Below are 22,783 nucleotides of genomic sequence, written 5' to 3'. Positions count from 1 at the left end.
ATATTCATCGATGCCCTGGCATAAATTTCGGAACGGTCGTGCATTTACGCTCCCGCCATGATTTACGTATATGAATCTGAAATGTTGCATGTCGTGAGTAAGAAACTTAAATACTACAAATTGCTCCTATGTTAAGTGCCTGTCTAACATAAGGGGGGATTCAATAACGACACACCAACAAGGGGAGCAAGTCGTGTGCCCCATAACATAAATTGCATATACTGTACAAAAGTTGTGATTTAAGTTAATCGTCCTTGTAACTGTGAGTACCTATGAGATTATCAGTGCTGCCTGTTCATACGGTCCATTTATCCACAATGTCCGAATAAGGCTACAAAAAAGAAAATACTTGCAAGACAGAAATGAACAGTCAAACTCTGGCAAACCCCAGTGATACACTGGTGATAATGAGACTGAAAGAAAAGCATGACATTTAGATGGGGGTGCGCTTTTTGGTTATGAGACGCGTCCGAGCAGAATTCGAAAAATTACCATTCTTGGTCGAAATGTGGCGGTCAGAGCGTCCGCCTCCCTTGTATTTAATGTAAAAAATACAACGGAGCAAATCTAGACTTTAATTTGTGATATTTCATTATTTTGTATCATATTAAATATAATGTATGCTTTTTTTAAAAAAACAATATCAAATTTGTGTGAAAATAGACGGATTTAAGTGTATATATACAGTGCTTAATATACACATGTTACTACTCTCATATTTAATTGAATATAAAGGATTTAAAGGCATAAAGTTAATATTATATAGCTTTTTTCTTGTGCGAAAAAGACTGTGTCTTTAGTTTTTTGGTATATTGAGTGATTGAATTAATTTACACATTGCAATTCTTGTATCTACCAAGCGCATCTAGCACTGGCAATACCTTGAGTCTCTCGTCCCTTTTCCCTATCTCTTTCTCCTTCGGTATTTCTTTGTCGAAATTCCGTAGTTTTTCTAATTGTTCTTTCATCTGTGGTACTCTGAGTTCCTTCACTCAATCTTTGTCCAACTCAAGAACTAGTTCTTCATGATACTCTGACTGTCTGTTCTGCTTGTCCTTCTGCTCCTGGATCTTCTGCCACTTTGCTGTTACTTCTGCTTCGTGCTGCTCTGTAACTTCGATTCTTCGTTTTTTATCCTGTTGTGTGCTTTAAGTCTGAATCCTTGGATTCCAGTAAGTCACCTTGCTCTTGAATCTTGCCCTTCAGATTTGACTGCTTTTGTAAGAGTACTAGAACTAGCTGTGTGCTTTGTATTAGACTTGCACGACTTGCTGATAAGCCGACTGTTATCCTTAGTGAGCTCCTCTTGACATTCAAGCATCTTCAACATTGTTTTGACGTTAGCACAGACTCTTTCAAGCTTGCATATTGTGGCTGAATGTGCTGAAGACCTTGTTCTGTGTGATTCTGGCACAGGAGGAGGTAGAGGGCCTAATTTGTTAAGGCAAAGGTGATTTCTTGCTCCATTTAATTGCTTTTTGCACAATTTTGAAGCTACCATGACTATTATTTAGTAGTTAGTACTTTTTAATAAATTAATATGCATTTTTTGAGCCATACCAGTAGACATACAAATTAAAATTTCAAATTCTATCATTTTTAACTACCAGACTGTATTGAAATCTTGCATGTCTGGATGTGCAAGACTGAGGTAAATCTTCTGCTTCTACTTCCTGCAGGTCCAATCAAGATTAACACTTCTAAAGTTAATCATAAATGATGTAAATCTATTCCAAAGAGCATTACAAAAGGAATTCAGGTAAATAAAATTATTCACTTAGATACTAGTAGTTTTATGTGTAAATTTATTGTTTCTCACTCAAATTTTAATAAAAAATTTAATCCTTCTGTAAAATTTTTATTTATCATCTTATAATTATTATAATTATTTTTTCACAATTTTAAATTACAGGTGGAGAGTAGAAAACACTCTCGCAGCAAACTATCTAAAGTGTGGACACACCAGACGATGACATAACTGATGAAATTACTTACTTAGGGGCCGTGGGAATGGACGCGTCGCACAACCGAAAAGCGCACCCCCAATTTAGATCGCCAGTTCACGGGTTCACACGGGTTCAACTGGTCATGAAGTGGCATAGTTTTTATTTTATTTTATTATTTTAATTTAATTTTTCAAATATTGTAACCCAAAGTCATCTCCCTGTAGCAATTTTACTGGCCAGCCTGTGCTCAGAGTACAGTTGATAAGACAGGGAAGAACTATGGACCAGACTTGATAACCAGAGCCTAGTATAATACAGTTGAAAATATCTTATTGCATAACGTCGGGAGAGGCCTCAGACCTATGCAATATGAGCAATATGCATTATGGTAACCGTGCGAAAACATTACTTAATTAGGAACCCAAATTCAATATTACTTTTCAATTTATTTGAAGACATATACACTATGACAAGAAAATAAGCACATATTTAGAGCATCAAGAAAGACAACCAAGACAATGACAAGTACAGTAAACATGTATATCACTGTAAAACTCAAGAAATAGTTTGTAATACAAGGAAATACAGTCAGAATCTGTAGAAACAAAAAGATAGAAAAAGCTAGTCAATACAAATAACTTTCCCCCACATATCATGAAGAGATCTTTGCTACCCTATCTTGGTCTTGTAGCAGCATCAAAGACATTGTAAGCAATGAAATGTCAATCAGAAACATTCTTTTTGTATTGAAGTACATCAGAGAACAATATGTGAGGCTTCTGGGTACAAAAATCACAACAGTAAGCAGTCTAATTTCCCAAAATGCTCAGAATTTTGCATAATTTTCTCACAAATCTTGATGCAATATGTAATAGACTATTTTTGTGCATAATTCCCTTATCCCAAGCCGGGATTAGGCAGAAAGCTATGCAATATTCAATTTATGCATTATAATGTGATGCAATAAGGTATTTTCAACTGTAGTATTTAATTGTCGAGCTGAGGTGTCCTGGAATGTCCGGGTTTTTTATTGCACCCTCAAAGCATCGTCGCTAGTCAGTTGAACTTTTTTGAATGATATTTATCGCTTGGTGAAAGAATTAAGGACATTGTGGAATTTCAGCATTTTGGGAATTGGGAGTTATGCAGTCGGTGCCCTACATCGGAATCGAAAAGTTGTGAGTGCCTGCACAGCCTTATTCTCCCACGCTTGCTCACCACTGAGGCGATCGACTGCAACGATTCAATAACGAAAACTAATTCCGGCTTCCTCAAGACAACGACAAGATGGTGAGTCTATCCATGCCAATTTTATCTATGCAGGACGTGTGATGCTGGGTTCTGGCTGTATTGAACGAGTGAACGAGTGGATGAGTGGGATGTAACGGATGGATTGCTTTGGTTGGAGAGGGATAACATGCTGGAGTTAGATGGCTGGAGCCATGCGTCCCGCAGGTATAGCAGCAGAAACGACGTATTGCTGACGATACTCTCTTTTCTTTTCAGACGAAAGGTCTGTTCACGCCCGATTACTGCCTTCTTGACCATCCAGACTAATTAGCTGAATGAAATCGTTGTGATCCCTGCGGTTTGTATTCGTGACGCAAAGGTACATCATCCTTCGGGTGCGTCTACTCCTTCCAAGATCGTTGCACTTTCGGAAAACTGATCAATCTCAACGAACAGTAAGCGTCACACCAAGTCGCACACCCTCTGCCGCCGTTGCGGGAACCGTTCGTTCCACAAGCAGCACAAAAGTGCGTACCCTATCTCACGATTCTTGTTCATCTATACTCACGTTCGATTTTTATTCCTTTTTTATCTGTCCCGTTTGATGCGAACGTCTATCGTATCCACGTTCCTCGTAACTGCGATGAAAACAACAGCCTGCGCGCAGTGCGGTTACCCCTCCGCAAAGATCCGTTCATACAACTGGAGCGTGAAAGCAAAGCGCCGCAAGACGACGGGCACAGGCCGCATGCGCTACCTCCAACACGTCTCCCGTCGCTTCAAGAATGGTTTCAGGTGCGTCTGTCTATCCCACGGCCCCATTTACCTCTTCATTGACACTGATTTTAATTTTATCGTTCTTGCTGGTAACAGGGAGCACACCTCAGCTGTGAAGAGGAGCCGCCAAGCGGCTGAGGCATAAGCATGTTGTCTTTCCATGTTTCCCACACTCCCTGTTTTCATAGTTAGCACGACATTGCATTGATCAACTCTGGAATAACAACTGGAGCGAAATCCAGCGCATGTAACTACTTCCTCTCATGCACCTCGCATACAAAATATATGAACTGCTCAATGCCAATTTATGCATATGCAAACAATCTTCTCTGTCTGGCTCGTGGACGTTTTATACCAGATTGTTGTGTCACTTTGAATGATATCACCTGTATCCGCGATCTTCACAATTGAGTCAATATGCTGGATTTGATCTAGCCAAACGAACGAGCAAAAGACCTAGCGCACAGGCTGCCAAACATAGCAAGTTGACTGCATTCTATGAGTATGTATATACAAATCTCGCAGCATCGCGAATTTATTTTATACCCGCATCCAGCAGGCCAGCGTGTCATATTCGTCTGTAGGTATGGGAAGAGAAGAGATCCAGAACTGAGATACTGTAGATAAATATGGGAACAAAATCTGTAGAATAATGCTATGCGATTATGATGACGAAAGATGATAATGCTGAAGAATGAGAGGGCTGATAAAAACCATGCCGTACAACAATGAGAAACAGGACATGGTCTTGGGAAGAGAGGGGAATATGTTTGAAATGTAGGTGTAGAACTTTTGACATGTATCCTATGGTATGTGTGAAGGGAGGGCAGGGAGGAAAGCGACATCCAAGTCCATAAACATATTAGGCGTATCATACCGCAAACCGTCCTCATGGCGTTCCAAAAGTCACCAGGGCGAAATGAATATTGCGTTCAGGCTGTCGACAGCGATGATATAGAATCGATCTCAGTATAAACATAACCCAAAGGAAATTCTAGGCAAGTGTAACAAGCCGGAAATTCTAGGCAAGTGTAACAAGCCGAAACCCAGACTTGTGTGCTTTCGAAGGCGAAGAAGACGACGAAGCCTGAGAAGGAGTCGAAGATGGAGAGGAAGTCCGTGAGGTTCTACTTGGCGAAGAGGCAAGTGTCTTCGAGCCACCAGCTCGAGGTGACATTTGCCCACTACTCCTGTTTGGACTTGGAACAGGTATAGGATTAAGAAGTGGAGTAGATTCGACGGGAGGAGAAGGAGGAAGAGTTGGCGCTGACGATTTCTTTGCATCTGAGGTCTTACTCGTACTTGAACCATCGCTTGCGCCGTGACGGTGCTGGTGCTGGTGTTGCTGGCCTTTTAGGGAAACGCGTCGTCCAGGCCAGTCGGAAGGCCAATCCTTATCCTCTTCTGCGCTTGAATCGGTCTCCGAATGGGAATCAAAGTCGTGCGAAGCTAGCCCGAGTTTACGCTCTAACCCCAATGTTGCACTTCCACCTACATGGCTTCGACCAGCATAGGGATCATACGATGAATATGCCCCAGGCGATGATACCGAAGACGAAGACGATGTGGACGAAGACATACTGGATCTTATCATCGGTCCAGGTGATGAAGGAGGAGGTGACGTCACGCGAGGCGAAAGTACGGGACTACTAGCGCTACTCACGCTCGGCGTCGTACTAGGAGTGGAAGAGGGTGAGGAGGACGTGGAGGGATCCAACAATGGTAAGAACGCGAAGTTCCGAGCACGCGACGTAGGTGGAGGCGGCGGGATCGACGTGATCATCGCGCGTGGAGGTGTATCTGGTGGAGAAGGAATTTGGTGCGTTACATTCAGTCTGAACGGCGCTTGCGGTGAAGTATTTGCTCTCGGAACCGGCGATCCATTCGATCTGCCGACAGGTTGGTGAAGTGCACACGACTGTTTGTGTCCGTACGCGTTCGCAGCAGGTGTGCCCGTATCTGCGCTAAACACCTTGCAGAGACATGCTTCCGCAAGTGCTAATCCTATAGATTTACTGCCACTGCCAGGCGACCCGGGACGCCTTGGTGGAGAGCCTGATGGCGACAGCACACGAGGTGACATTGGTGTCGTCGGAGGTGCTGTGGCGCCCGGTCCGCCACTCGTCTCTGGAAGTAGTGGCAACAACCCGAGAGGAACATTCGTAAGATAACGAGGCGTCGCACCCGCTGCTACCTGTGCACGCGCACAATCGCGAGCAGTGTCGACTTGCATTTGTTTGAGCTCGAGGATGTCACTACAAGTGGCGGAATCATTTCGGCCGAAAAGCCCAAACAAGTCAGCGAACCAAACTTGCAGTAAAAAACGTTGGGGAAAAGTACGCACCCATAAGTTAGCTTTGCAGCAACGTCGACCGGGGACCTATCCCAGTCGTCCGCGGTGTGTATTTCGTCCTCGGATTTTTCGCGAAAGCTGACATTGCGCTTCCACTGTGGGCGCGCATCGAATTTCAAACTTGAACCCGGGCTCGAGTGGGCAGAAGAGGAAGAGGCAGGCGCGGTAGAAGTAGAGACAGATACTCGTGATGGCTTTAGACAGCTCTTCATAGCTTTGCGAGGAACGAACCGGATGACGGACAGATACTCTATACTCGTCTACGTCGTGTGCGGCCGTACGAAGGCAAGAGGTGAGCGAAAATGGAGGGTCTTCGGGCGAAATCGGAATAACTATAAGACACGAGTGTTGTGCTAGTTTTACGCCTGGAATTAAATTCCCCCTTCAGTCCAATCCACTTTGCTATCCGAACAGAAAAAGCTGCTTCGTACACACAACAGTCGTGGTGCTGGAGTGGGAGTATAAGGAGCGCAGTGCGGTGTATCCGCGATGCGATACCCGCCATACTGTATTCTGCCGTGAAACTCAAATGCGTCTGATGTCGCTCTACATGTTGCATGATACCAAGCCAATCATTGGCCTGTCCCGTTACAGGTAACGACCATCCATTGGCTAAAATACCGTACGGTTGGAGGTGCACGATGACGATGTACTCTCACGAGTAGCAGCTGACCAGCTCTTGGCCTTCCGCCTTTCCGTCCCTCTGATCCGCAATCGTATGCATAATTCAAGCTCCGCGAAGTGACCTGGCGTCAATCGATGAAATTAATTCTTGGTATTTCATCTACTTACCATACCATAATCATCTGACTTGCTTTACCACGAAATACATTTCCTCTTCTAATTTTTCTTGGACTTGCTTGTTGCTTCTCTGAAGTCTGAATTGTCATCTGTCCTAAATACATCTGGAACCTACCTCAATGGTGTCCAATATAAGGGTCAAGCCAGTCAAAAGCGTTTATACCTCCACTCAAATAGCACAATATCTCACGCACATTCGCTTCCCTGGATTCCTACCGAATAGTAGCGGTGAATTTGTGCAAGGAGCCGTACCATGTACACTCGAAAACCTTGAATTGCTGGTGCAACATCACCTTGTTACGTTCCCTTTCGAGAACACTCCTATGCATTAGTGAGTACTAACAATAGATTAGCTTACAATCTCGTTACACTTTCAGATGACCGCCCTGTGACTATTAGACTGACTTGAGTAATCATGTCTGACCAGCACAGAGAAGCATGAGATGGATATTTCTCCGGCAGGTCTCTTCGAAAGGCTTGTAGTTGCTAAAAAGGGGTTCGGGTCCTATTGTTTTGGACAAAACGAGCTCCTGCTCAACGTACTTCGTGGACTTGGATACAGGTAAGCATAACTCGCTTCTGAGTATCTCTGCTATATATGTATAGTAAAAAAGAACGCGATGATATTTAATTTCACTGGTCATACAGGGCGTACCCAGGACCAGCACGTGTAAACCAAACTCCTCCCCACACCGGCTCAGACTTACTCGAATTCACGGCACAGTCACACATGGTCCTATTTATCCAACTCCCGGATTCACAAGATGCATATCTCGAGCCAGAACCTCCAAGGAGGGTAAAGGATACGTACCTCGTTGACGTTGGTTTTGGCGCTCAATGCCTCGTACGGCCCATTCTCCTCCGCGCAGGAAGTACCGTCCGGGGTGCTGCTCCACCAGAAGAACATCGTCTCGTCCGTGGACGACATCCTGATTCCTCTCTCATACCGCGTACCTCGCATTTGACTCGAGAAGCAGAGGATAACTACAACGAAGATGACGATGGCGGTGTTGACCCAGGCCTCGAATGGCACCTTCAATATCGATGTGGGACGTACGTTACCAACTGGCAGACGGTCTATCAGTTTGCACTACATGAAACATTCCCTATTGATCGACAGGCTGCGAACTTTGCGGTCAGCCAGCGTCCAGGATTCGGTCCTTTCCTCGATAATGTCCTCGTTGTCCGTCATGTATTCCTTCCTTCAACCCACACGAACCCGGCTTCGGAGAAGGAATTGGAGTCCGATAAACCGAAGGAGAGACATATGAAGAGGTTGATTTTATTTAGTGTTAAACTAAGCAGTAGGGTGGGTGATCATGTCGAGTGGGCTAAGGGGTTCTCAAATGAAGAAGAGAGGGTCGATGCGTTGAGGGAATTATTTGACATGGACATACCGAAGGGAGCGGAGAAATACATCCAAGGGAGACTTGCTCAGCTTAGTAATAGTAAGAATGGCGGTAGCTTCAAGATACAGTCAAATATGTCATAATGCATAATGTGGTAATGTATAAATGTCATAATGAATGACTTTTTCTCAAAACCAAATGGTCATTCTCTGCCAAAATGCAATGCCATAATGCATAAATCCCATAATGAATACAGAAATGACCTCTCCCAGCATTATGCGTTACGACATATTCTACTGTATAGACCTGTATTGTGTACGTTAGATTACTGTTTTATTTTAGGAGAATTCTTTGTCCAAAGCTTGTGCACAGCCACCTGATCTATACCATCTAATCTTATCTCAATATCGTAAAAATTTCGGTTAGACCGTCTTTCTTTCTTTCCGTATCCATATCTCCTCCCTCCACCATGCCACCCCCATCAGAGGCTGTAATCAACACGAAAATTCCAGAGACTAATACACTCAAGTTCATCTCTCGCTGGAAGGTCCGCGATCTATACGAAATCAAAGATGGCGAGAACGAGTTCCTGCTATTCGTTGCGACAGACAGGATCTCAGCCTTCGATGTTATTTTGAAGAATGTACGTGTAATTCTTGAGTTGTATCTAAGTGTATTAATACTAAAGTCTCTATGTTCACTCAATAATTACAATAATCTCCATGCTGTTATCGTCCATTCTCGATATTGGCACGCATACATCCACTCACACATGTAGGGAGTCCCAGGCAAAGGCGCCCTCCTCACCCAACTGTCTGTCTTCTGGTTCAACCGTCTCCAACACGTCCTACCTAACCACCTCATCGCATCAACGCTCGAAGACATGCCTTCCGGTATCCAATCACAGATCTCACCATACTGGGACCGCGTACTCAGCGGACGGACGTTACTCGTGAGGAAGGCGAAAGTCGTTAAGCTTGAGGCTATTGTACGAGGTTATCTTACAGGTGCAACTTCCCTTTGATACGCGTTATAAAACTAGCGAATATCAGCGATGCTGAAGTGGGATATTTATACAGGTTCGGCGTGGAGTGAGTATAAGAAATCTAGGACTGTACATGGTATTCCATTACCAGAGGGCCTCATCGAGTCTCAAAAGCTCCCCGAACCACTCTTCACACCGTCGACGAAGGCTGAACAAGGAGAGCACGATGAGAATATCTCTCCCGAACAAGGTCAGCACTACCCAAACACGAAACTCGTCTACCTATGTCTGCTTGAGCGCCACTACTGACACTGACGTTTACTTCGACTTATATTTGTATATTACGCAGCGAAACAGCTCCTCGGCGAAGACCTCTACACACAAATCTCCCAATCCGCACTCGCACTATACGCCGAAGCCTCCAATTACGCACTCTCGCGCGGAGTCATCCTCGCAGACACGAAGTTCGAATTCGGCCTTATCCCTCTCCCTTCCTCCCCCTCCTCCTCCTCCTCCCCCTCTCCTTCCTCTCCCGGTTCCTCTTCAACTGCTCCCACCGTAAAAGTCACAACACCCGAAGGCCCCCACTCCCTCCTCCTAATAGACGAAGCCCTAACACCAGACAGCTCCCGCTACTGGTCCCTCTCAACCTACAAACCCGGCCATCCCCAACCCTCCTTCGACAAACAATACCTCCGTGACTGGCTCCTCTCTTCCGGTTTTCGTAAGGGTCTTGAAACCGGTCCCACGGGAAAAGAAGGAGAAGGGTGGGAGATGACACCTGAAGTCATTGAGGGTACACAGAGGAGGTATGCAGAGGTTGTTAAGATGCTTATTGGGTAACAAAGACGCTATACATATATGCAAAAGTTAGGTTGGGATAAGGTACAACAAGGGTAGATGTATCTTTTTATTAATCTTCATAGTAAAGGCCTTGGTAGTACAATGGTTGAACAAGAGCAGCTTACATTCTCGTCCTTATCACTGAAACGAGAGTATGGCATCCCTTAACCCGTTTCATTCGAGATCAACTCAAGGATAAATGTGTCGACTGTGTTCCAAACAATACTCCTTTACCTTTGCTCGGGCAAACATATGAGGTCGAATGCTCTTCGCACCGTGACGCTGAGGTCGTCGAACTAACCACTCACACGCACACACACAAATCGTAGTAGAAAGGAAGCTCTATTGGAGCGTCTATTGAAAGAAAGCGCAATAGACAAAGTGTATAAAATGCAATAGCAACATAATGTGACAGGGATGGATGCCAAAAGCAACGAATGCGCGGAGTTTTCGATAGGGTGATGATGGTGAAGGGTATGTCCGTCGTCGTCGCAGTTTACTTGCCACCCGTAGTACCCATGCCCATGGCGGTCTTGAAAGAGTCGTAGATCCACCATTGGAAGCCTATAGGGTAAGGGGGGAAAGGCTAAGAAAATACTGTAACATTTGGGGAAAAGAACGGACTTACCAGTAAGAGTACCAATCATCAAAACACGAGTGCCAAGACCCTTCGTCATCAAGTTCATAGCTCCAACCTCACTAGCAATCGCCCCAATACTCTTCCCCTTATTCGACTGCTTACCCATTTGCGATACAAGCGAGTCCGCAGGGTGAGAAACAATCGCGCAGACAACACCAGCAGCGTAACCCGACGCAAACGTAACACCCAATTGCGTACTCTTACCATACTCGTTCTTCGGCTTCGTGAAAACGTGTGTGTAGAATAGCTGGGCGATCTTCTCGAAGAAGAAGAACTTGGCCATCGTGTATGGGATCTGTCATCGGAGAAATACGTCAGCGATTTTGATCTGTACCCGTGATTTTACTGATTCAAGGAAAATGTTGAAATAAACGAACCTGACGCGACCAGAGAGGGCCGATTGAGCCGAAGGGGTAGCGAGTCTCCGCCTTGAGCGCACTCATTCTAGCAAGGGCTGGACCAAATGCAGTGGGGAACGTGCCCTGGGGTGACGTCTGAATTTTGACCTTGGTCATCTCGAACGGGCAGAGGGCGATATCCGCAAAGACTTCAGCGGATGCTGAACCAGTGAGCCAGATGAGAGACTTGTATTTCTGTGCATTCTCTTCGCCAGCAAGGTTGGAGTACGCGTCTTTGAACACCTCGTAGAGACCGTACTTGAACATTCCCTGGAACGAATAACCGACGAAAGTCGGGCCGAAGCCTTTCCAGATACCCGTTGAACCCTCTTCTGCTACGAGAGTCCTAAGACCGGAAACGAGGCCCTTGTATTTGCTCGGGTCCACCTAGAAAACATATTTTCGTGTCAGCGTGGTTGTGTGGCGATAACGCGAACGAGATATAAAATGTGCTGTTGTTCCACGAATGACAGCAGACACCGAACATCAGAGCGCCATGGGCACACAACTTGGCACAAAATGAACAAAATGAAGAAGAAACGAACCTGCATGTTACATTTCGTTACATCAAGAGGAGTGATGCCAGCGTGGGTGACACCACAGGCAAGGGCACCACCGATGAGGGCTTTCGAGTAGTAGCCGATGTCATGAGGGGCCTTAGGGTCTAAATAGCTGGATTAAACGAAACGAAAAGCATGAAATGAACAACAACGTCCATGCCAGCTCAGTAAAAGAAAAAGATAATGATGTAAGGTGGAATGAACTTACCGGGCGTCCCATTTCTTTTCTGATGCCATTGGGAATTATTAGAGGGAGGGAATTAGAAATAGGAATAAAAGTCTAGGAGCAATGGCCAAAGACCCGTCTATGGCTTGAGTGGGGGTAGGCAGACACTTGGGAGGTGTCGGTGGAAGTGAGAGAGCGCAAAGTCGGTGAGGACGCGCCAACAAAACTGTTGCGGCCGGCCGGGAATCGCCGCGTCTGTTTTGCCCGAGCGGTCCGATTAGAGTCCCGTCATCACGCTCAGCCAATCACAGCATAAACGTGCTCGACTCATTACACTAAAATACACGAAATATTCCAATAAAACTAGTCAAAACAGCTCTGTGTAATCCTATGACGCTGAGGCCGTCTGCGACGCCAGCGTTTCTGCATTTCGAAGTGCCAGCTCCTGCATGTCTTCAATTGGCAACGAGTGCCATCGTTTGTCCAGCTAATCGTAAGAGGCATAAGAATAAAATCAATCCGATTCTATTGGGCAGACACACCTCGTCTAGGAAATCATACTGTCGCTGCTCCTCATCGACATTCCTCTTCATCGCATCGACATTATCAATGATCTCTCTTTGTAGTTCCAAGTTCTCTTCCTCCATCTATTAGGTCAACACATTAACAACACAACGTTCTCGAATTCATTATTTAGAGGAATGGTAATAATATATTCACGTACCGCACCCAACTTCTTCTCCAACGCCGCCTTCTCCCTTTGCAATATCGGAATCGTACGCGCACGCACAGCGGTCCTTGGTTCAAGGTTCGGTTTCCAAGTATCTGGACCAGGCGGTAAACCAGCCTGTTTTCGCTCTCGTGCTTCTGTTACGACGGCGTGGAGTTTGTCAATGTTCTCGCGTGCGTTGTATCGTTCGAAGAGTTCTTCACATGCATCCTATATATGTGAGACTTATGTTAGTCATAGTGCGTTTATGTGACGCCGAGTGTGGAAAGGAAAAGGGACGTACGGTGATGAGTCTCTCCATATGCAACGAAATGGTATTATACACGCCTGACGCGCCATCAGGCTCTTCCTTACACCAAAGTTCAAAGCACTCCGAGAAATCCTCGTATCTAACACCACCCCCATCAACAAAGCACACATGAACACAAAAAACAACCCGAAACTCACGTCCACTTATGTGACGCCCTCTGAATCGCAAGCTGTAACGCAGAATGGAAATGCGTCCATCTCCTACTTCCTTGTCCCTGTGGCTGCTGTCCACTCTGACTCTGACTGAGTGATTTCGACGCGTTTGCGTTTGTGTTTGTGTTGGCACTGCCTGACGCGGTAGACATGGTGGTTTCAAGAAGCACGAGTGTGAACGCGACGCGACGGATCACGCGCATCCGTCGCGTGCGGACTTTGAAAACGCGTCCACTGGCAACACGACTGGCGAAGCATGTCAATATCAAACGAAATCAAGAGGAAAAAAATAACATTGTTATAAAGCACTCGAGACGAGTACAGTGTAAAATTTGTAAAAATTGCAATAACTATATTCAGGTATTTGTAACTTGCATAAGGTATGCAGTTACATTACTACTCTGCACGTCTTTCTTGGTCATTTCTTCAATTCTTGCATCTTCTCAAATTAAAAAATACACAGAGTGTTAAATTGCCACCACATTAACTAATGAATTAGTTGTTTTCGTTCTATCATTGCTCCTACAAATTGTTTCAATGGGTATTTGCAAAAAGATAATACAATTATTTTATATATATTTTATTTACTTTCTCGTGAATTCATCCTTTTTAAATAGGCCCATCACCTTTATACCTTACCATCGAAGAAGAAATCCATTAACTCCCTTGATAAGTAAACACCTAACCTTTCAGTATGTAATACCAATAGTTATGCATTACTAAAAGAAAATAAAAAAAACTATATATGGTGTTCACAAGGACAAGACATTCAAGTCTCATCCAACAATTAATACTGCCTAACGAAACGAGATAGCCACCTTTCATCTGTGTCCCACGTACAGCTTATAGCTCTGCAAAGAGTGAGAAAGCTCACAACGTATCGAGACAATCTTATCGTTATCCTCCTGTAGGATGATCCGCGGAGACCTAATTAAAACCATGCAAGAACGCATACCATCACTATCTCATGAACGGCTCCTATCTGAGCATCTACGTGTGTACCTCGGATTGAGTTAAGATAACTCTGAGAGTAGTCGAGATATGGGAGATAAGGAGCAACTGGGATATTAGATGACGATAACTGATAACGGTAGTTCTCCTGAAGAATGCGTATGAAGTCATAGCGGAGAAATAAACATGGTAGATCACATTGAGATAGAGAACAAGAGATGGCAGGGGGCCTGGATAAACAAAGACGTAGGTAGCGTCAAACTCAATTGACGATTAGAACAACATACTCGAGTTATATAGCTTGTTTGGCTCCACATAGCTTGTTGAGCCGACCTCTCGGTTTTCGGTTCTTTTGACGCTTCAGGACGGACCTTGGTGAGAATGAGACTGAATTAACAGACAAAGGATGAGGATAGCTGATTGTAGATATACAGGAGTGCGATTGTGCAAGGATCATTATAAGTTGTGTAACAACCCGAAAGAGCACAGAAACTAACAGGATAAGATGACTGAAAGATGCGAAGTAGTCGGGCGAAACCAAGTGCCCTAAGGGAGTACGAAGGTACCCAGCAAACACCCAGACCCAAAAGCCACCAAAAGAGAACCCGACTTCATATGATCTCGGCAAGAGACGGATAAACACTACAATCAAGAAGAACACAAATTTCTAATCAGTCTTGCACTTTGCCTAAGGCGGAACGCTCGCATATACCCCACGAGCAGAACGAAAGAACTCGAACCCACCCCAGTATCCCAACGAGAGTTTGGACTAACGCAAACAGCGGTGGGATCCATCTGTATACGTAGCACAATAGTTAAGATTTGACACATAGAAGCTCTCATTAGATGAAGGAACGATTACAAGAAGCAAAGGATAGGGGAAATGACGCACGTAGACATGTTGAAATGTCCAGCTTTGTAGAGTGCCGCGAGAAGGTATCCGATGACTGCTGAGCCGACGACGGCACCTAGGAGACCAGCGGCGAGATACATCAGGAGAACCAATACGGCGTAGGTAGCACGAGTACGGTGCGGGTTAACCTTTGGCGGCGTGCGCCGTGATGCTGATACTTGTGAAGCATTAGGCTTTGGGACAAAACCCGTTGCAGATGTAGGCGAGGCTGCCGTTTGTGGTGTCGTGTTCACGAGAGGGAAAGATTCATACTGTTGTTGCTCTTCATGACGTAGATAAGCAGAGTGGTGAAGTGTGGGTGCGAAGGCGATGTTGAGGAATGCGAGGACACCGCAGAGGACGAAGAACGGGAGATAGAAGACGAAGGTCCAGTAGAGGGTAAACCGGAAGATGTCTACAAATGAAAGATTAGAAGAGTGTAAATTTCTAAAGGACGGGCTGCAATTGGACAAGGGACGGAAGAGAAGGGCCGACCATTGGCGTCATTGAGGTAATGACCTCTTGGCTGGATTGCCTCGTTGCCTGAGATCCGAAGGAGATCAATAGACGGGTCGTAGAGGGATGGCCAGGGCGGCGTGCTCGGCTTCAAGTTGGTAATTGACTGATCTGCCATTTGCCAGAGCAGAAATCGAGACCATCTAGTGAGCAAGGAGTTGAGAGTAGGAAGGACAGGGACGGGGAAAGCGGTGAGTCATCGGGAGGAGGGAGAACTTGCGACGTAAAACGAAGATCGAGTTGCATCACGCGTCTCGACTTCAAGTTCGTCATCACGCAAACTTTCCTCCTTGCAATATAATCAGTACAACCGCTCCTGCAGCTTTTTGCACGCGACCCCCTCGGGTCATTTCTGCTTTGCCGTACACTACTCCCGCGCGATGCATTTTACAATCGACCCTCCGAAAGGAGAGGTGGCACTCAAAAAGTAGCGAACAGTCACTCAGTCCTGGCCTGGGCTTTTCCTCCTCCGTCTCCACCCTCGAACTCTCTCTTTCTTCCTCTTCCTCCCTCATAAGCCTGCCGAGTGCACCACTCGCTTAGCTTTCTCCCTCCACTCTTCCGCGCACTTAGTTTGTGTTGCATATAGCTGACGCTGACACTTCAACTCCCTTTGTCTCACTTTTCGCCAACGATGACCTCATATTTGCAAGCACTCCTCTCGTGGTTGACATCCACGTGCCGCTTCTACGGGTCAAGCCCGAGCAGCGATGTTAACAAGAACGACAACGACGCGGATATAGCACAGCAGCCATCGTCGTCAAACACACAAACCTCTGCCAACAAAACGGCGGCTGGCAAACGTGCAGAGCGACATATGCGCCGTTCTCAAAACGCATCTACTTCATCGACATCATCTACTATGTCTACGTCTTCCGCAGCCTCTTCTTTCGCACCCGTCATCCTGGTGCCCGGTGTCGTCAACGCCTCGCTAATGCTTCTCCCAACCGACCCATGCGAAACAAGCCGGCGGAGGGCACATTCGTCCGCAAAGAAGACAAAGGCAAAAGCGACGGAACTGCAAAGATTATCTCGCGCTTCAATCGACTCGCTCGATTCAGAGACTTCAGCGGGCTCATCGACAACTCCAGTGAGCCAGGAGCCGGCACACGGTACGATGAGCCGTCGTTCGCCTTATGCAATTTCCGAAGAACACGAGACCGCTCCAGTTCTCAGGCTTCGCTGAAAGGAAGTAAGGAAAGAAAAAGAAAAGGGGGCAAAAGGTGTGGATATATGCGCTTTTTTACTGTTCCGCCGGAGTTAATCGTCACCGAAACAGAAAGTGCTCGTCTCCAATCGTTTGTATGTGTCTGTTTTGATCGGCGATTCTATATCTTCCATCCATCCTCTCTGTACGCTTGTGTAGGATTAATCTGCAGTACCGGCTCCACTTTTGCCTCGTGCCTTCTATATCCTTTCCAGAGACTTCTCTCTTCATAATTCTCCCGCACTCCCCATCTACTTATGTATTGGATTGAGCAGTGAAAAGTACGGATACGAAGTAATGGATGATTCAGCTACCGCATATGAACATTTCGTTTTTGACCTCGTATTGTGAATTGCCTGATTGAAATGCCCGAGGTGGAGATGATTTTACCCAGGAGAGTGATTACATAAGCAAGAAGGTGTCATAGGAGAACTGAATAGGCAAGTGGGGCCTGAAGTGGTCTAGAATTGATGGACGGAACCTCTGTTTTCGATTGACGCGGCAGATGCACTCTCTTATACGCGCTCCACTCCACCCTTGCCTTTTGTTGCTTGCCTCCCTCCATCATACGCTCTTGACGAGCAGACCGTGTCCATCGCCGTCTCTTAGATTCTGCTAGGTTGACCTGTGGCGCATATACACGTTGCGTGCAACAGGAACGAATAGGTACCAACATAGCGCATACATACACTACAACAGTGTAACTTTCGTCCACATTACGACATCCCCGTCTCGTGGAACCATCTAGTCCTTGGGTCACATCACGCACGCATTCTCCCGTACTCATCTCACCACTTGACACGCGAGACGTACGAAACGAGAGAAACTGATAAAGATCCACGACGACGACAAGGAGACATTAAGTAGAAAGGCTCGGAGAGTCTCAGGAGATATATCCATCCAGCAACGACTCGCAACGAGACTTGACGAGAAATCTCACGCATAATTTGTCCTTAAACACATTAAATCGCCATGTCACCTCTATCACCCTCTGACTCAGTCGACGCATTCCTCTCTTGGCTCGCAGCACCCGCCAGCAACACCGAGCCCACAGGCCCAGTCTCCTTCGTGCCAACTGGTAGAGGATCTGTATCCGATCAGGAATATGCCGCGAGGTTGAGAGAACTCGCTCGGAGCCCATTGGAGGATATGGCTAAACCGTTATTGGGACCTATACCGGTGAACGTGTCGACCACACCTGGTTCGAATGGTGAAGGTGGGAAGACACCGAAACCGAAGACGAAGCATGCGAAGAAGCCGAGTGCGCAAGCTAAGGCGCAGTAGAGGTTGTTTGATTTTCTGTCGGACCGGTTTCTTCTCTTGATGTTGTCAGTATTAAGTGAGTACTTGAACTTGTCTGGCATGCATGGACGCTGATCCTGATGACTGTCGTCTCCCGCGAGCAGTATTTCGAAAAACCCAAATTGCCTCTTCGGCTTTCTGTTCCGGACATCCTTTCCTTTCTCGTTTACCTCGTCCACGCCCCGAAAACGAAATCGCCAAATTTCTGGGACTGGACGATCCATCACCTTCCATCTCCACGCTGCACCACCGTAATCCAACCCAAATCCAATCCAATTGCAGTTCAATTCAACCTTGCATGTTTTTAACTATCTCATCGTGTCGTCAACTTACCACTGCTGTCAACTCTGTGTTGTAGTAAGTATCCCACGTGTCGATTATATGCTCTCCTTTGTCAATGAAATAGTACTGACAAGTTGTCATTTATTTCTTTTCTTGTCGCATGCAATCCTTTTTTTCACCCCGCCTCGTCTTAGTATTCTGCTCATCATACCTGTATCTGGACCGATTCCTTCCTTCTCTTGTCTCTTCCCTTCCACTTTTCTCCTCTCGTTTTCTTTCCTTCTGTGTAATTTTGAGATATTCATTTCTCGTGTCTTTATTTGTGTCTGTCTGAGTCTGGTATGGTATGGTATGGTATATTTCCTAGTATAGGTCCCTAAAAAGAAACACTAGGTCTGTGACCGTTTCTCTCGTTTCTTTCCCTTCCTCAGTATCGTTGACGGGTTCTTTTCTTCTTCTTCACGTTCCCTCTATGAACATAATTTTTTGTTGTCATGAAGTTGCTGGCACTCCATAGAATTTGTGTAATAACTCGAATTGATGCAATTGCAATTGCTCTTTTCAAAATGAAATTGTTAAACTTTATATGTTCTCGTGTTCCAGTATCTGTGATTTAAAATTAGAATTGACTGGAAGTGGTGTCACTGTCAGGTACACGAAGGTCGAGGTTTGCCAGGAACTGGATGGGCGTGGTTCGATAGAAAATAACTGTGGAAATTGTATTTCGATATTCAGATGACAGTTTGGTCAGAATAATGATTTGCTTGATGTTCTAATAAAGTATAGTTTTAAAATTATTGGTAAGGGCATGAAAATTGCATATATTGAAGATCCAGTGTGGAAGACATTAATTTAAGATTTTTCCAGACCTATGATCACCTCAGAGTCAAAGATTGGAAGTTGAAACACACCAAACAAGAGCAAATAACTAGACAAACTAGACAATGATGAGTTCAGAATCATGCAAGCATCTCGTCATTCGTCCAGAGAGATTCATTTATCTTTTCGTGCACATGCGGAGCCTTGCACCGCAATCGCTTGTTTACGTGAGGTGGATCAGGCGCATCAACTGCTGTAATCATCAGGCGCAGTTACTCGACACGCCCTCCTTAATCCAATAATAATCGACCTGATTTTGTACTGCAAGTCTTCTGGAAATGAGTACACGTTATTCATCGGTGTTTGTATGCTATTCAACGGGTTCATCTAACACCCTTCCATTTCATGAGTCTACCATTACATGAACGGGATTCTCTGTCCGACGATTGATGCTTCGCTTCAACTAGAACACCTCGGATCCGCCCGGTATGCTTCACGTCCTAAGCGAAGGGGACATACGGGACTGTCTGTCTGGGGTCGAGTGTTTTAATCATGCCGGGAATCTGGCAACGCCAGTTGTCCCTTACTCGTATTCAATTCATAAGGCTGGACAAATTGTTTGTCCCCGGTCTGGGCGCTCAAGCTAAATCGAAGCCATCTAGGTTATAGCTGAGCCTTTTTTTCTGGACTACGACACAACTTTCATTCCTTATTTCCCCTGCACGCTCTTCTGCGGACTTGTTACTTCCTCGTCGCTCCTTTCTTCTTACGCGCTGTTTTTTGGCTATGCGGTCCCTAAGCTTCCAGTTGGGAGCGCTTACATTCGTTGCTTTTCGTTCTTTACTAGGAGGTGTCTTCGCGGCAGACGTCAATTTTTCATTGAATATCACGAATGCTGTCGTTGCTCCTGATGGTTTCTCCCGCTCGTATGTTGAACAACATTTGCATCCTCTACATGAGGCTCATAGTTTTACAGAGTAGTCACTGCTAATGGGAAGATACCCAGTCCACTTATTTACGGGAATGTCGGCGATCGGTTCCTCGTAAGTGAAATTGTTAAGTGTCTTTTCCGGTGAAATGTTGAGTTACTTTCTGTAGATCAATGTTACCGACAGCCTAACGGACCCAACCATGATAAGGTCCACTTCTATCGTGAGTTTGTCATAGTTGGAGGCAATCTCGTGGTTCATCAAATACTAAATTGTGAGTGTGTACCTCAGCATTGGCACGGTATTCTCCAGAAGAACGGGCATTCTGCATCGATGGATGGTGCAGCATCTGTGACCCAATGCCCGATCGTTCCTGGTCATAGTTATACGTTGGTCTTCTCACAGATTCACCACGTTAGAAACGATATTGACAATTGATCCTTTCAGATACAACTTCTCTTGTCCAGTACAGAGCGGAACATACTGGTGTGTATTTGAATATCTTGCATGCTTCTTTGCCTAAATATTGAATTGTTAGGTATCACTCGCATTTGTCGACACAGTATTGCGATGGCTTGTCTGGTCCTTTGGTCATCTATGGTCAATTTGAACTTTTTCATCATCAATGAATGCAAATTTACCTATCTCGTTTAGATCCCGAGGACCCGCTAAAATTCCTTTACGATGTCGATGATGGTCAGTGTCTTCCGTTTCTAAACTAGCCATTTCGATCCAGTTCATCTAAATGATGCATTTAGAGTCAACCGTGATTTCGTTGTCGGATTGGTACCACACACCTGCACCGCAGCTCAATGGCCTTCCTGGACCCCCACCGTTCGTGCACATAGGTCCAGATTTTCCTTTAGTTATCTCTAATTTGTGTATGCCCTTAGTGTTCCCGATTCGACTCTTATCAACGGCCTTGGACGATGGAACATTAATCCTACTAGTGAACTTGCAGTTATTCGTGCCCAGCCAGGCAAACGCCATCGGTTCAGGGTTGTTAACATGAGCTGCCATCCTTCGTACGTATCCGTTCTGTTTACGTGGTAACATATTTAATAGATAAAACCTTAGGTACAACTTTTCGATTTCCGGCCATAAGATGATAGTTATTGAAGCGGATGGAGTTGAGACAGACCCGGTCATGGTGGATTCGCTCGAAATATTCGCTGGTAGGAAAACATTGCCTAATAACTTTGCTCGTGATTAATATTTGCGAAGGTCAACGGTATTCGATTGTCGTTATAATGGACAAGCCTGTTGGCAATTATTGTACGTATTACCATGTTCCTGCTTGTGACAAATCTTAAATGTCTTCGTGTATTAGGGATCCGTGCAATCCCGAGCTATCCGAACAATGCTACTACAGATAACGGAGTCAACTCTGCCATTCTTCGTTATGAAGGTGCAAGTGCTACCGAACCGTCTAAAGATTTCGAGCCACAGTATCCTGTAGTGCTGAAGGAGACCGATCTTCATGTGAGATGAATGTTGTTTTGCTCCTTGAATGCAATGAACTAACAACGTACATGATTGTTTTGCAGCCTCTTCGCGAACCTGGAGCAGTGAGTAACTACTTTGAGTGTTTTGTGTAAACCTTCTAACCCGCTTTAAGCCTGGTGAACCATACCCTGGTGGTGCCGACGTAGTTCTTACGTTGAAACCATCTTTCAAGAGTGGGTCATGGGCGGTGAATAATGCTACATTCACTGTGAGTAATTTGGATAACTCGTTAATCCTTGTCCAACTGACATCAATGGCTCTCAGCCTCCAAGCATTCCCGTGCTGCTCCAAGTCCTAAGTGGCGCAAGCAGTGCACAAGATTTGCTTCCAGCTGGATCGGTATACACACTCCCTCCAAATAAGGTCATCGAGGTCACTGTTCAGGGAATAAACGACCATCCTTTCCATCTGCACGGACATACTTTCGACGTTATCCAAACCGCTGGGAGCTCCGAATATAATTTCGTGAACCCTGTACGACGGGACGTCGTTACACCAGGCCAAATAACCGATAACATTACCATTCGTTTCGTCACGGATAATCCTGGCCCATGGTTCTTCCATTGTCATATCGATTGGCATTTGGAACATGGACTGGCTGTTGTGTTCGCTGAGGATGTGGATGGGATGAGAAGTGATGATGTACCTGGAGGTAAGATCTAAATTTATTCTGAAACGACTGGTTGCTGACTTCAATGGGATAAATCACAGACAGCTGGAAGGACTTGTGTCCTCTGTACGATCAGCTTAACCCAGACAAGCATCTTCGGTAATCTGGCATAGATTCGTCTCTATGCGTATGCGTGATCTCGGCTTCCACTCGTTTCTTCTTGGGTTAATTGGAGTATTCATCAATCAATCCTCACTCCTAACGCAACCAACTCGGACTTCCGTACATTACTACTTGGACTCTTAACTAACAAAGGACAGTATCTTCTACTTCCACCGGCAATTAATCTGAATGCTATCTTATTTTCGCTTTGTACATGCGTTCTACTTCCTACGAAAAAATTAACCTAATATTGCTTTGCCTCGCCTGTGCTTGCATGTCAACTGCATAATACTAGCACTCCACTCGTTTGTCTTTAGTTATATGTTATTTTTAGCCAGATAATGTCAACAATGCAGTATATATCGAA

The 22,783-nt window shown here is 45.4% G+C and overlaps 10 protein-coding genes across 10 annotated transcripts; 6 read left to right on the top strand and 4 right to left on the bottom strand.

Annotated features, from left to right (window-relative positions):
• Positions 1-3,190: 3,190 nt before the first annotated feature.
• On the top strand, positions 3,191-4,267 carry FOMMEDRAFT_16058 (uncharacterized protein). The gene is made up of 6 exons (XM_007261248.1): positions 3,191-3,236; positions 3,271-3,272; positions 3,551-3,571; positions 3,633-3,703; positions 3,833-3,971; positions 4,050-4,267. The coding sequence occupies exons 1-6, from the start codon at positions 3,234-3,236 to the stop codon at positions 4,096-4,098; spliced, it is 285 nt and encodes a 94-aa protein (XP_007261310.1). The 5' UTR covers positions 3,191-3,233; the 3' UTR covers positions 4,099-4,267.
• A 290-nt stretch (positions 4,268-4,557) lies between these two features.
• Positions 4,558-6,761, bottom strand: FOMMEDRAFT_16057 (uncharacterized protein). Its single transcript, XM_007261247.1, is given in 3 exon segments — positions 4,558-6,208; positions 6,298-6,729; positions 6,742-6,761. The coding sequence occupies 2 exon segments, from the start codon at positions 6,516-6,518 to the stop codon at positions 4,975-4,977; spliced, it is 1,455 nt and encodes a 484-aa protein (XP_007261309.1). The 5' UTR covers positions 6,519-6,729; positions 6,742-6,761; the 3' UTR covers positions 4,558-4,974.
• A 46-nt stretch (positions 6,762-6,807) lies between these two features.
• FOMMEDRAFT_100551 (cysteine proteinase) lies at positions 6,808-8,781 on the top strand. Its single transcript, XM_007261246.1, has 4 exons — positions 6,808-7,438; positions 7,535-7,669; positions 7,756-8,057; positions 8,127-8,781. Exons 1-4 carry the CDS (start codon positions 7,227-7,229, stop codon positions 8,597-8,599), a joined length of 1,122 nt encoding a protein of 373 aa, XP_007261308.1. The 5' UTR covers positions 6,808-7,226; the 3' UTR covers positions 8,600-8,781.
• A 144-nt stretch (positions 8,782-8,925) lies between these two features.
• FOMMEDRAFT_137699 (SAICAR synthetase) lies at positions 8,926-10,284 on the top strand (the record flags this gene model as incomplete). Its single annotated transcript, XM_007261245.1, has 4 exons — positions 8,926-9,099; positions 9,235-9,463; positions 9,536-9,691; positions 9,791-10,284. 4 exons carry the CDS (start codon positions 8,926-8,928, stop codon positions 10,282-10,284), a joined length of 1,053 nt encoding a protein of 350 aa, XP_007261307.1.
• Positions 10,285-10,609: 325 nt separating this feature from the next.
• Positions 10,610-12,229, bottom strand: FOMMEDRAFT_115546 (mitochondrial carrier protein). Its single transcript, XM_007261244.1, has 5 exons — positions 12,091-12,229; positions 11,868-11,994; positions 11,302-11,709; positions 10,913-11,219; positions 10,610-10,848 (listed from the first exon to the last, which is right to left on the bottom strand). Exons 1-5 carry the CDS (start codon positions 12,117-12,119, stop codon positions 10,781-10,783), a joined length of 939 nt encoding a protein of 312 aa, XP_007261306.1. The 5' UTR covers positions 12,120-12,229; the 3' UTR covers positions 10,610-10,780.
• Positions 12,230-12,436: 207 nt separating this feature from the next.
• On the bottom strand, positions 12,437-13,392 carry FOMMEDRAFT_100544 (uncharacterized protein; the record flags this gene model as incomplete). Its single annotated transcript, XM_007261243.1, has 5 exons — positions 12,437-12,535; positions 12,591-12,695; positions 12,773-12,988; positions 13,062-13,167; positions 13,226-13,392. The coding sequence occupies 5 exons, from the start codon at positions 13,390-13,392 to the stop codon at positions 12,437-12,439; spliced, it is 693 nt and encodes a 230-aa protein (XP_007261305.1).
• A 1,174-nt stretch (positions 13,393-14,566) lies between these two features.
• Positions 14,567-15,788, bottom strand: FOMMEDRAFT_115543 (uncharacterized protein). Its single transcript, XM_007261242.1, has 4 exons — positions 15,579-15,788; positions 15,084-15,498; positions 14,936-14,986; positions 14,567-14,833 (listed from the first exon to the last, which is right to left on the bottom strand). The coding sequence occupies exons 1-4, from the start codon at positions 15,715-15,717 to the stop codon at positions 14,803-14,805; spliced, it is 636 nt and encodes a 211-aa protein (XP_007261304.1). The 5' UTR covers positions 15,718-15,788; the 3' UTR covers positions 14,567-14,802.
• Positions 15,789-15,972: 184 nt separating this feature from the next.
• FOMMEDRAFT_143794 (uncharacterized protein) lies at positions 15,973-17,149 on the top strand. The gene is made up of 2 exons (XM_007261241.1): positions 15,973-16,822; positions 16,879-17,149. Exon 1 carries the CDS (start codon positions 16,234-16,236, stop codon positions 16,783-16,785), a length of 552 nt encoding a protein of 183 aa, XP_007261303.1. The 5' UTR covers positions 15,973-16,233; the 3' UTR covers positions 16,786-16,822; positions 16,879-17,149.
• Positions 17,150-17,356: 207 nt separating this feature from the next.
• On the top strand, positions 17,357-18,859 carry FOMMEDRAFT_16050 (uncharacterized protein). Its single transcript, XM_007261240.1, has 2 exons — positions 17,357-18,145; positions 18,213-18,859. The coding sequence occupies exon 1, from the start codon at positions 17,779-17,781 to the stop codon at positions 18,088-18,090; it is 312 nt and encodes a 103-aa protein (XP_007261302.1). The 5' UTR covers positions 17,357-17,778; the 3' UTR covers positions 18,091-18,145; positions 18,213-18,859.
• Positions 18,860-19,809: 950 nt separating this feature from the next.
• Fmlcc7 (laccase) lies at positions 19,810-22,782 on the top strand. Its single transcript, XM_007261239.1, has 16 exons — positions 19,810-20,135; positions 20,186-20,252; positions 20,308-20,361; positions 20,430-20,527; positions 20,586-20,624; positions 20,677-20,738; positions 20,793-20,834; positions 20,897-20,972; positions 21,032-21,163; positions 21,216-21,313; positions 21,363-21,413; positions 21,469-21,620; positions 21,686-21,706; positions 21,757-21,852; positions 21,909-22,296; positions 22,356-22,782. Exons 1-16 carry the CDS (start codon positions 19,996-19,998, stop codon positions 22,415-22,417), a joined length of 1,578 nt encoding a protein of 525 aa, XP_007261301.1. The 5' UTR covers positions 19,810-19,995; the 3' UTR covers positions 22,418-22,782.
• The last annotated feature ends 1 nt before the right edge of the window (position 22,783 follows it).

Source organism: Fomitiporia mediterranea, assembly GCF_000271605.1.
Source record: "Fomitiporia mediterranea MF3/22 unplaced genomic scaffold FOMMEscaffold_1, whole genome shotgun sequence".
NCBI classification, from domain to species: domain Eukaryota; kingdom Fungi; phylum Basidiomycota; class Agaricomycetes; order Hymenochaetales; family Hymenochaetaceae; genus Fomitiporia; species Fomitiporia mediterranea.
The sequence above is the reverse complement of the archived record's forward strand: the minus strand, read 5'-3'. Positions and strand labels throughout refer to the sequence as shown.